At 37.5% G+C, this 12,237-nt stretch overlaps 2 protein-coding genes across 2 annotated transcripts in view; one reads left to right on the top strand and one right to left on the bottom strand.

Annotated features, from left to right (window-relative positions):
• The window catches only part of LOC142339706 (uncharacterized), a 46,012-nt gene extending 45,395 nt beyond the window's left edge, over window positions 1-617 (top strand). Inside the window, exon 9 of the mRNA XM_075389925.1 lies at window positions 362-617. Within this exon, the coding sequence (XP_075246040.1) occupies window positions 362-528 (167 nt within the window). The 3' untranslated portion in view covers window positions 529-617. The remainder of the gene's footprint in view (window positions 1-361) is intronic.
• Window positions 618-7,123: 6,506 nt separating this feature from the next.
• LOC142339765 (gamma-aminobutyric acid receptor subunit delta-like) overlaps window positions 7,124-12,237 on the bottom strand; it is a 28,154-nt gene continuing 23,040 nt past the window's right edge. The window contains exons 4-5 of the mRNA XM_075390026.1: window positions 10,677-10,902; window positions 7,124-7,399 (exon numbers count right to left, since the gene is read on the bottom strand). Of these exons, the coding sequence (XP_075246141.1) occupies window positions 7,157-7,399; window positions 10,677-10,902 (469 nt within the window). The 3' untranslated portion in view covers window positions 7,124-7,156. The remainder of the gene's footprint in view (window positions 7,400-10,676; window positions 10,903-12,237) is intronic.

The following is a 12,237-nucleotide window of genomic DNA, read 5'->3' as shown; positions in this document are numbered from 1 at the left end:
ATTATTTGATAGTTGACTTATTTAGTATTTTTTGTTATGTACATCCTGAAATTAAGACACGTTACACACGTTTATAATGTTTGATTTTGATGTTAGTATAATTATTGATTTTGAATCGAGATGTAAGATAAAATCAATAGAGCTTTCCCTCAGCCTTCGTTTAATTTCATTAACAAGTCGAACCATCAAAAAAGCTGTAGTCTAACAAACACTTGGTGCGGAAAGTATGTTCATGTTAGTTTGTATACACAAATGCTTTTCTACACGCGAGGGGGGGGGGTTATAGTAATCTTTTCCGTCGTCCTTGGCATGCGCTTCTATCAATCCATCTGCTAACTATGAAAGCTTTTTTCCTATTTAGGATTGTCACAAGAAGACATGAAGAGTCACTACATAGTACAACACAAGATGAACATGCGCTCTGCATTGGAACAGAGTGCCTATGACCTGGAGAGACGGAAGGAGCTAATCGACCACATGGAACATGAAGAAAATGAAGACACTGATACACTCAGACAAAAACAATAGACAAACAATAAAACTATAGTTACAATAAAACAATAGTTATTTTTTTCCGATTATGCACCCAGGGTTGAGATGTCAGCGTCGTTTCAACGTATTTTTTTATAGCTGCGAAGCTGTAAGCTGAGCGTAGCTATATTGCGGTGCTCTTGTTTTTTTATTACAATTCAAAGAATTTGAATTGTATTGGGGCGCTGTCTTTTTTTAAGATCTGTTCACACATTTTCATGATTTTTGAAGTCAAATTGGAGTAGTGATTTTGGTCACGCCGAAACAGGAAGTGGAGCGAAAAAGCGAGTGGTTTTGCGGCGTGAATTTTTTTCGCTCCAAATTTAAAGTAGAGTGAGAAAACGGTGTTTGAACAAAAATTCGCTTTCTCGCTAGTGGTTTTTTGTTCACATGCGGCAATTTCACTCTTATTTTTACTGTTTTTTCGATTCTTTGGATCGGATTTTTTTCTAAATGGTTTTCCCTATCCATTCACAGCTCATTCTAGGCCTAGTTTTTTGTTTTAATTAAATTTTCTTTTCTCGCTAGTGGGTTTTTTTGTTCACATGCGGCAATTTCACTCTTATTTTTACTGTTTTTTCGATTCTTTGGATCGGATTTTTTTCTAAATGGTTTTCCCTATCCATTCACAGCTCATTCTAGGCCTAGTTTTTTGTTTTAATTAAATTTTCTTTTCTCGCTAGTGGTTTTTTTGTTCATATGCGGCATTTTGACATTTTTTTTGTTTTTTTTTCTTATTTTTGAACTGATTTTTCACTCAATTCACTCATAATCCATTCAAATTGAAAAAGTGAGCAACGCTGAAAAAGTCAAATTTTCTGAATGACTTCTTCCTCTCACTAACGGCATTTGCGCGCGTGACGTCATTTCTCACTCGCTTTAGCGAAATCTTTTAGGTTATTTGCGTGATTAGATTTTGATCATACGTGACTTACCTCACTCAATAAAATGACTTTTGCACTTTAAAACTTAAGTTTAATTTGAATTTCTTTAAGGTCAAAGGAACCCATATGTGCAGTAAAGGTCCCTAATAAGAGGCTTTTTTGGAATGAATCTTAACAAGCTTTATTAATTTATCGCTGAATGTTTTTTAGCTTAGTTTTTTTGAGCGGTGTCGATTCTAGATCTGTATCTGTTTCTATCTCTATTATATGGCACGCAGGTCTAATCTTTCGCAGCTATTCCGGCAATCTGCCGGCTATGTTTTTAGAAAATTCACTGAATGCTGTGAAATTGAGTAAGAAATCTGCTGAATGCGCTGAAATCTTGAGAAGACTCTGAAACTTAAAAATTTCAGCGGATCTTCAGCGCATTTTTTACATAAGCTGTTGTCTCAGCACACTTTCTACATTTGTTTATTTCAAAGTTTTAACACATACCAGCGCATTACTATGTAAGGTTGTTGCGCTGGAAATTTTGAAATATCAGCGCATGTCTTACATAAAATTTGGAAAGTTTCTCGAACCGCGACTCCCCCGGACCTAACGTCAAGTCTAAATCCAAGTCTTATTTCAATACTGATTCAGAACTATGGTCATGTCACTTTTTACACTTGGCAGTCTAAATCCAAATCTGGGCTGAGACATGGCAACTCTAATCCAAGTCTGATTTAAGACTTGGCAAGTCTAAATCCAAGTCTGAATTAAGACTTGACAATTCGAAATTCAAGTCTCGGCAAGTTGAAATTAGCAGAAAAAACCGTCTAAAAGAGCCGAACAAAAGTCTAAAATAGCCGAAAAAACGTTAAAATAACAGCCGAAAAAAACGTCAATAATAGCCAAAAAAGACGTCAAAAAACCGGAAAAAACGTATAAGTTAACCAGAAAAAACGATTTAAATAGGCAGGGAAACGTACAAAATGAACCAGCACTAGTCAAGACCCATTTTTTGGGGGGGTACAGAGTCTGAAAATGTGAATATTTTCCATAATATTGAAAAAATCGAAACCAGACATGGCTCATTAGAACCGCTTGGCATAAGCTTTCTAACCAAATAAATGACTTCTTTTTTCGATCAGTGGTTTGCTAAATTTCGGCCTGTGAGCAGACGACAACTTGACTCCTGTGGAACCGCGTTAGCTAATGCTCGTTCTATAATAATTCGATATATCCCCATAGCTCATTGAAAAGCACACTATGACTAACTGAGGGCAGCATAGACTCCTGAACAAGATATTGGGGCACAACAAAGTTCATTTGGCCAGTAATTTGGCTGTTTTGGCTGGAATAGTTTTTCTCTGGGTCAACTTCTCCTCTTACATTTGTAACATTTTTCAGTAATATATCACAATTGGATCGAACGAGAGGGCCTCGGTTTAACATGGGAACCCTCACAGCGCTTCCTCCTCTAAAGATTTTGGCCAGAGTTATGTTGTTTGGCATTTGCCAAATCTGAAATATCAAGGAATGTTGATTTTTGGCTAAAAATCGGCTTAGAAACGCTGAGAAATGGCTGAAAACGGCCCAGAAACAGCTGAAAAGGGCCCAATTTGACCTTCCCAGCTCCCCTAACATCAGTTGCCATCAGTTGCAATGAGTTGGCATCATTCTGCATCAGTTTTCAGGGAACCCCGAAAGTGCCAAAAAATAAATGCAAAAATCGTGGCACGTTGCAAAATTTTTTTGAATTAAAAACTTTCTGTCAAAATTTATTGTGAATCAATTTCCAAGTGTTATCCAAGTCTTGGCTATGACGTTTCAGACTTGTAAGACTTGTTTTTAGACTTGCCCAGTGCTGGGAAACAAAATAAGACTGGAAATTAGGCTTGAACAGTACTGATATAGACTTGGAGTTCGGCCCCACTACCCAGTACGTTCTGTACCCGCAAGTGCACAGCACGTGCCATTACTTAGCAAGTGCGTTTTGGGGTTGCAAATAAATAATATGCGTCCATTGCGCTGGTGGGCAGAAGGGGAAAAGCGGAAGAGATCCAAAACTTTAATTCAGATTTGATTTTTTAATCCAGATTGATAAGTTAGGGAGCTAAGTTAGATAGCGGTGATTGAGATTATTTCAAACAAATGTAATTTCGTTTGGTTCATTTGAAAAAACGACGATCCTTAGAAGTCTTAGAAACTATATAAAGATTATGTGAGACAATCCTAACAGTGATCAATCACTTTTCAGCCCACCAATTGCTTTTCACAAAAGACGCTCAAAAATGCCACTATGTTGGAATCAGTTACCGAGAATTTGTCACTATTTTAAATCTTGTGGCTTATTGTCAAAGCAATGAAAAGTGAGCAATACAATTGTTACATACGCAGTATTATTAACTTCTGGCCGTGGCAACACTCTTTGTAATTTAAAAATGTTTTTTTTTAATATACTTCTGATGTTTGAGTGCTCTCAAGCGAAGCTTGAGACAATTACAATAGCCTTGTATCTCTTTCTATATTTGTCTGACCTTGCCTTAGATCTAACATTTTCTTTCACTCGCTTCGGAAGAAACGGGAAAACCATTAGCGCCCGACGATTTGCACTTATCGCTCTTAGAGCCTTTGTAGGTTGTAACTCCCATACTTCTTGGACGCTGCCAAAGAAGCGCAGGTTACCGTTATAAAAAACATTTCCGTTACCAATTCATTTCCCACACCCCTCTGAAATACTTTATCAAAGTGGCTGCCTTCACTAAATTTAAGCTACAGCGGCCAAAGTCATCCCATTTCCCTCGCTGTTTTAGGTCAACTCAATTGATGGTATTCCATTGTGTTGTTTGACACAAGATCTTTTAGCTTTTTTGGTACTGTAAAAATCAGTTCTTGTTTAGTCATCTACATATTGCCATAGTACAAGTTGAGTAGTTGAATATAGTCACTGCAAATTAACAAATAATGCCGTTAATTCTTTCAAATTTTGAGATAAAATTTGCCCAAACTCTGTTTCTGATTTAGCCATAAATCACCGGAACATTTGCCAATGTATACGTTTTTGTGCTCAGCTTTTTGATACCCGAAATTTTTCGATTTTAGCAAGAGCTGCCACGAGCATTGAAATTCGAAAAAACACCGTATTTTTAATTACACGGAATCTAGTGTCAGAGCCTTTCAGTACTGATTCAGTGGATTCGCATACTAAAGCTACCTTACATTTTGTCCAGACGAAATGCAGAATCAAACTTTTTATGAGTTTTGTCTGTTTTTAGTATGGTTTTCTTTTTTCATACTGTTCGTAGGAAAATCGGAAAAATGTTGAATTTTTCGAAAATAGTAGAAATTTCTGGTCATCAACTTTGAGCTTTATATAGCTTTATTTCTAAATCCGCGACTAAGAACTCTGGTATTCTAGCTAACTGTGATTCCTTACTGTCTTGTGGACCTGCTAGAAGACCAGCTTTAAGACCAGAGATCCGAACAGCTGCCTTTGAGCATTGATGCCCTTGTGCGATTTATTAATTAACGATGATTATGACCTGCCATTGGATATCTAGTTAATTTGGGAAATCTTAGAGGCCAAACAGCCCACGGGAGGACAAGGTAGGAGACCACAGAGCCCGGGGATGGTAAACATTATAATTTAAGTATAAGTATACAAAAATTAAAAGTTTACATTATAATTTTTTAGTCTTCTAATCGACGCTTGCTTATCAATAAACCATATCATGAAATTTCAAAGCCGGTTGAGTTGTCTGTTTCGCCAAGTTGGCTGGCAGTCTGGGAAGCAACTTCTTGAGTTGCGGCTTCACTGCTTTCATAAGTTGCTTGTTTGAGTTGGTGGTTTCTGTCACCATTGTATTTGTTGTTGATACCAGTGGGTAATCTCATTCTGCAGATAGGACTGGGCTGGATGGCATGCTGGTTTCTGGAGGCGCCCCGAAGAGTTGTAGATGCATCATGAAAGGACTCTCGTTGAGGCTGTAGAAACGGGCTTCTTGTCTTTCTTTGCAGTGCTGGTGGAACTTGTCAAGGTCGGAGTTAGAGTTTCGGGTGGAGTTCGCTGGGATGTAGCCCTTGTAGCTGGAAGCGTGGTCTCCCTGGCTGTTGGCACACTTGAAGTTATCTCTGGGGACCATGCAGCCAGCTACCTTGTAATGATCGCCACATCTGATGCATCTAGCTTCTTGGGTGCTTGCGTACGCCTAGTGATCAGAGCTTTGGCACTCATAAAGCTGGATCACCCCATCACGTCTTTGAAGAGGAGAAAAGAAGGGCCTGGCTCGCCGTGACTCTTCACATTGAAAATGGTTGAGCCCGATTATCAGGCCGCGGCTAATTAGGAGCGTTCTCGTGGTTCGGCATCTCGTGAAGGCTCTCACTAGCTGGGCTGATGCTTGTGTGGCTCGGCTTCGGATGCGTACTATGCTCATCTTTGTTAGGTAGGTAGGTCTTGTTGATCGCTGCTTTGACATCGTCTAAGTTCTTGTCCAGCCCTACACCGACTATCACAAAGCTATGATCCTTAGCCTGCTTGGCATTATCAGCGCAAACCAAAGCTTCCGGGAAAAATGCGCTTTGGATAGCGGAGAGGGCCTTCTTGATGCGTCGCTTGGGTTGAGACTCTTTGAACATTTGTAGTTGCTTCTTGTTGCATCTTGTTGTAGTTGTAGTTGGGTTGTAGTTAGGTTGATATCTTGAAATTTCAAAGCCGGTTATAGACTACAAGTAAATTTCACGTGTGATAAAGAATAGAGTATTTCATCGAACGCAGCTCGTTGAAATGTTCATAACTCTATAACAAATAAAAATAGCTTGTGAAAGATATACTTTCCTGGTTTGAATAATCGCAAACAAAATTTTTAGGCCATTATAGTTGCAGTGCAGCCCTTTTTGTTTTTATGCTTACCATTGTCTTGGATCCAAAAAGTTCCTTTGCTTTTTCAGAAAAAAAGGGTTAAAGTGCTAGGGCCCGGGGAAATTCAAATAACTCTATTATAGCCTTCGTAAGCCCTATCTGTACAGTCAGCGAAGCTGCTAATGAATCTTACTATACAAAGCTCACGGTATAAATGGTGCAATCTTTTTACGGTAGTTCAATATGACAAGATTTTTCGGTACAGTCCTTTTTGTACCTTTTTTGGTCTCTTTTTTGGCACTGTTAAAATCAATTCCTGTTTAGACGCTAAAATGCTGGTGTAGTACTCTGTGCGCCTAGATTTACATAGTCATCGCAAAATAACATATAACTCCTTGAGTTACTCCAATTTTTGAATTAATTGTATATCCAAACTCCGTTCTTGCTTTAACAATAGATCAATGGAACAATTTTTATTTTTTGAACATAAACTTAGTTTCATTTTTTGATGAGGAAAATTGTTCGATTCTATAAGAGTTGCAACTAACGTTAACAATTAAAAATAACTGCAAAGTTTCAAACATTCAATATAATCTGTTTTTGTCCTGAAATTGATGCCTGATTATCATTAAAGCATATCCTGAAATTACCGAGCCGGTCGTTGCCCGGAAGTAAAATTCACGCGTGCAATAAAAATTATGAGTTTAAAGTGTCGAATTTTCGGGTCCTTTCCATCACAACCCCCCGCCCTTGGTCAGATAACCTAGAGCCCCCAAATCATAGTAAATATACCGTAATATGGTAAACCTACCATAAGAGGGGATATAATTTCATGGGGCGGCTATAATGTGAAAGACCCAAATTTTCCTACGAATTGATTTTTTTTCATGCTTTTCTATACTCTCTTAGTTATGACCAAGAAGAAACCAATGTTCCATAGAGCAAACGCAAATGGGAATGCGATCCTGCTGATCGTGTCGATCAAGTTGTAATCATAATCTTCACCTTCTCCTTTTCCAGATTCTGGTTTAATAACAACCTCTGTATCAGCGCAGCTGTCATTTTTCTGACTTGGCTCATTTTGATTCAAAAAATGGTTGTCTTTTTTGGCGTCTGGTCGAGACACTGTCGATTTACGCTGAAAATAGAACATGTTCATTTCAGATTTTAGCTATTTTCCGTTTGCCCCCCCCCCAACCCAGTACGTTATGCACCCCTCAGTTAGAGAGCACGTGTCATTACATTCATTACATAGAAAATCATTTTACAAAAAACATTGCTCGTGCGTCTGTGTATACAAACAATATGCTCCCACTAAGCGGGGGGTGGGGCACAAGCGGAATACATCCCATTTTTTGCATTCGTCTTGCTGTCTGATTAATTGCTCTCAAACAAAGTTTGCAGCAATTAATTTAGTCCTGCAATCATTTTTATGCAATCCTTTGCTTGATCGATTTTCCTTCTGACGCTCGTAACTTTTAGTTTTCTGGACGGCAATAAGTCACTGAGCACCTCTCTTAGAGCTCTAGTTGTATTTAAGTGTTTAATTCTGAAGGTGCCGAGAAAACATTAAATCAGGGTACAAGACACTTTTTAGAGGTTTGGAACTCCCACAAAAATCAATCCCCGCACTCCATCCCATCCTCCCTCAAACCCCTCTTTCCTTGTGCTCCCCTATAACTAGCCTCTATAGGCTCAAGTGGATTATATTAGCCTAACACCCGTTCGAGAGCAATTTGGCCGACGTTAGTTGGTTAAGTTCACCATTTCAAATATAGTATCGTCTTGTGATGGGCAATAGAATTTGATTGCAAAACTTAAAGGTAAGTTTTTTTTATTAATTGGTCATTATAGGAGAAACTTCAAGGTAAAAAGTGGCCGTCAAAGATTAATTCTGGGTGTAAATTAAACTTCTGTTTTCAATTAATCTAATTTTTTATGTATTAGAACAGGACCGAAGGCCGAGTGAGACCTTTAACAGAAAATGTCGAAAGCACTTGGCCAATCAGAAACTATATCGGGCCCTAAAATCACATACCCTTATAATTAAGAATATTAAACTATGATGGGTGAAACCGCTGTTTTTTGATACTCAAAATTATTATTTTATTATATTCAATTGGCTATCGCCCTCGCTTCAATCCAATGATATTTCGATATCTCGAAAAGCAGCGGTCTAATATACACATATAATTAAAAATCAGCGTCATCGGTTCGAACCTCTGCTCACCCCAGTCCTGACCCCTGACAAAAAATATCTCCAATTGCATTTTTCTTTTAAATCCCAATTTTAACCATATGGATATTCCTCAGAAGTCCTTTAATAGCAAAACCAGCTGTATAGCATCTTGTTCCTTCTGTACCCTTACTAAATGAGAAAAATATTGGCGGGAATATCGAATTAGTGATGATGACAGATATTTTGCTCCCGAAAGATAAAAAGTGTGCGAAAATTGTTCTAGGCGTATATTGGACTGCTTTTTGCGGTTTTTAATTATTAATGCATTAAAATAAGTTCCAAAGCCAGGTGAGACCTTTGTTAAAAATTTTCAAAAACAGTTATCTGACATGCTTTTTTTGCAAATGGGATTTTTTGCATAAAAACACGAAAAAAATTTTTCTTAATAGAGAATTGTCCTATGAAACTATCTATTATTAATTAATTATTAATATTTGAATGATTGGTTGCTCTGTACATAATTGGTTTATTGATCTATATCATCTCAGAAAACAAAAAAAGATATTTTTTTTGGAAAAATAAGTCTAATATTGTTTTTTGTTAAACGTTGTTAATGAATACAAACCAATACTTAAATTTTTTTAATTTTACGCAAACGAAATAATGATATTTTTTTTTCGCGAACGAAAACGATATTTTCTTCAATATCTCGTTGTAATGTTTATTGATTTAATATATGTCTTCTAGAAAACTTGTCACTTATTGAACAGTCTCTGTATTAGATATTATCACCAGAGAGTTGGCAGCTGCATTAATGGATGGTTGTTGTAATCGTCAGTTTTCACTAAAAGTTTTTTTTACAGTTTTCCCATATGAACAGATAAAATGTTCAAACACAGTTGTAACTTTGAAAAAAATTTATTTAGAGACGTAGGCGATTTTTGTGTCCGTTTGAGGCGCAATACAAGAGAAATTATTCAAAAATACTTTCTAATAATTCAACTATGAATTAGTGCTATTCAGCGGCCGATCGAAAACGAAATGAAAAACGTTTATAATCACTTACCAACGTAATTAGGCACTCTAGACTATAGTTTATTTTACTACTGTTTTTTGATACTCATTATGAATATATCCATTACGTCTATCGGCCCCCTTTTAATATAATGATAATACGATACTTCAAAAAACCGTAGTCTAATTTACACGTGAAACTTAAATTCAGCATCATCGTTGCAAGCGTCTGCTAGCCCATGCCAATTTTCACTCCCTGATAAAAAAAGACCTCCGATTGCAATTTGCTTTGAAATTCCGATTTTGACCAAAGGGAAATTCCTCGTTAACCCTGCAAATGAAAAACCACCAATCTGTTATCTTGCACCCTCTGTACTCATGCTACATAATGAGAGAAGTTTTGTGGGAGAATCGACTGTTGAATAATGACAGATAATTTGTGTCAAATTGAAATAAGACGTATTGGATTGGTAGTTTGTGATTCAAATATAGTCAAATGGTGTCTTTTCCGTTTGTGAGTTATGTATGTTATGCTCCCCCAATTACAGACCACTTGACATTACATGGTAAATCATTATGTTAATATGGCACGCACGTATAGGGGTTGCAAATAATATGAACCCACTAAGCTGGGGAGGGGAACTCAAACGGAAAAGATCCGTCAAATGATATGTTAGCAATTGGTTTTGTTGGCAGGTTTTAATAATTTTTTTCGGGTCTTTCCCATTAGAGTCCCCCCTTGTAAATAAAGCCCTCCCGTTATGTTATAAATACCAGGATTGGGTGGGGGGAGCTATGGGTTACCTGACAACCAAGCTGGGCGACTATAATGGGAAAGACCCACTTTTTCTTGGAATTAGCTTGTTGACAGAATTGAACAGATTTGAATGTTATGTTACATTTCGGAGTCAAAATGTATCAAAACTGATCTTATGCACATAAGTTGTTTTATCAGTATTCTTTGGGCATTCAAAATGAACATACATTGCGAGTCAGCGCCCCTTCAAAATTTGTGGACCATTTTGTCCCCTTTACCTCTTTAATCCCACGAAACTTATATAATCCCACAATAATTCATAAATTATAATATGATAAAAGGTTATAATTGGTATTATAATTTACAACGGCTTTGTCTCAAAATTTGAAGAAAAAAATGCACAAGTAATCTGGCGGCCGGGGCGCAAGCTTGTAGTGATGTCAAACCAATGAACACATTACATACCGATTCGGCCCTTTTTGCTAGAGAAGAGGCAAACAGGCTCTCTACCAGGGCAGCTGAAGTAACAAGGAAGTTCACCATCAGGTAGAGATCCATCAGTTTGAAGTCACTCGTAGATGTTAAGTTCTTCTCCTCGCCCCTTACCAGGATCAGCTGTGACATGATGAGGGCAATACATATGCTCAACCGTTGTGGTAGAGATTTGGGATCTACCCAGAACACCACCCAGCTGAAATGTGACCAGTTTTTGACTTCACTCGTTTAGGACATTAGCAATAGCGCGAAAGTTTATCTGTACGGGACCTTCCTTTTTGCCCATAATTTTGTTATCCCATATCTTTTCACAACGAATCTTTCAACCCTCTAAAATTTCAGCCCGATTTTAATGCTTTTTATAATTGGTAGTATAATCATTTGACCATGACTCAGAGGCTAGTGCGACTTGACACGGAGGTATTGCAACCAAATATGGGGTTAATTGATCCACTCACTTATTTGAAAGCATGTTTGTGATACCGGCTGCTAAATGTCGACACCTAAGTCTTTCAACTAACCAATTCTTTCTGATTCCTGATTTTTTAACAACTAAAATACTTCAAAAATCAGTGCATACCTGATCGATAAGAGCGCGTCTCATTAAAATGCACCTTATTAACGGAAAACAAGATTGAAACTCCAAAAAGATTTCAAAAAATTTTATGACATACTTCAAGTGCATTAAAATTATTCATTTTCGGAACATTAATTCCACGAACAAACACTGATTTTGGACAGAGGGTTGAGGCTAAAAGGTCTTAGTGCACAAAGATCAATAATCATCAAAGACGCAACAATCAGATGCATCGCACGTACCGTGTTCACAGAGACCAGCAGTTCTGATTCAGAAAAAAATCACAGAGAATGTCCCCGGCCTGATTTAGAATCTGATCAGTTCAAATAGAAGGTTGATAAGAAACACTCCAGAACCGACCTATTCTAGAGTGTTCTCTCAGAATAGAGGTTTCTATTGACAGAGAAAAATTAGGACTGGCGGTGTCTGCGCAGAGAAAATGCACGTCTTGGTTCTCTCTGCCAAGAGAAGGTCCAGTCACGCTATGAAGTGGACACCAAAGACTTGGTAACCACTTGGCAGACAAAACTTATGACTTGGGGTTTCTAACAGAAGAAGTGAGCCAAGACCAGGACACAGGATTAAAATGATGCGTTTTTTAGATTCATTGGCAATTTTAAATTAAGTTTGAGTATCCTAATTTGCAAATAAATTCCAATTGCTGCAATTAAGAATAGTGCAGCTATCATAACAAAATTCGTGGCTCGTCTTGAGATATGGTTACCCTTTCGAGATCTAAAATGTCCCTGAAGATACAAACCAGTACCCACTGTTGAAGATAAACGAAGAGCTGTTGCTCAAACAAATTCATTACAGAATCACTAACTAAAAATACATATAATAGAACACCCCAAAACAAACACAAAACATAACCACAAACAGTCTAACGCACGCAAAAGCAGAAGCACTTCTGGAATAGCGTGAAAAACTTTTTTTTCAGCCAAAAATTTGCAA

Source organism: Convolutriloba macropyga, chromosome 5, assembly GCF_964194025.1.
Source record: "Convolutriloba macropyga chromosome 5, txConMacr16.3, whole genome shotgun sequence".
NCBI classification, from domain to species: Eukaryota; Metazoa; Xenacoelomorpha; order Acoela; family Convolutidae; genus Convolutriloba; species Convolutriloba macropyga.
This window is presented reverse-complemented; position numbering and strand designations above follow the sequence as displayed.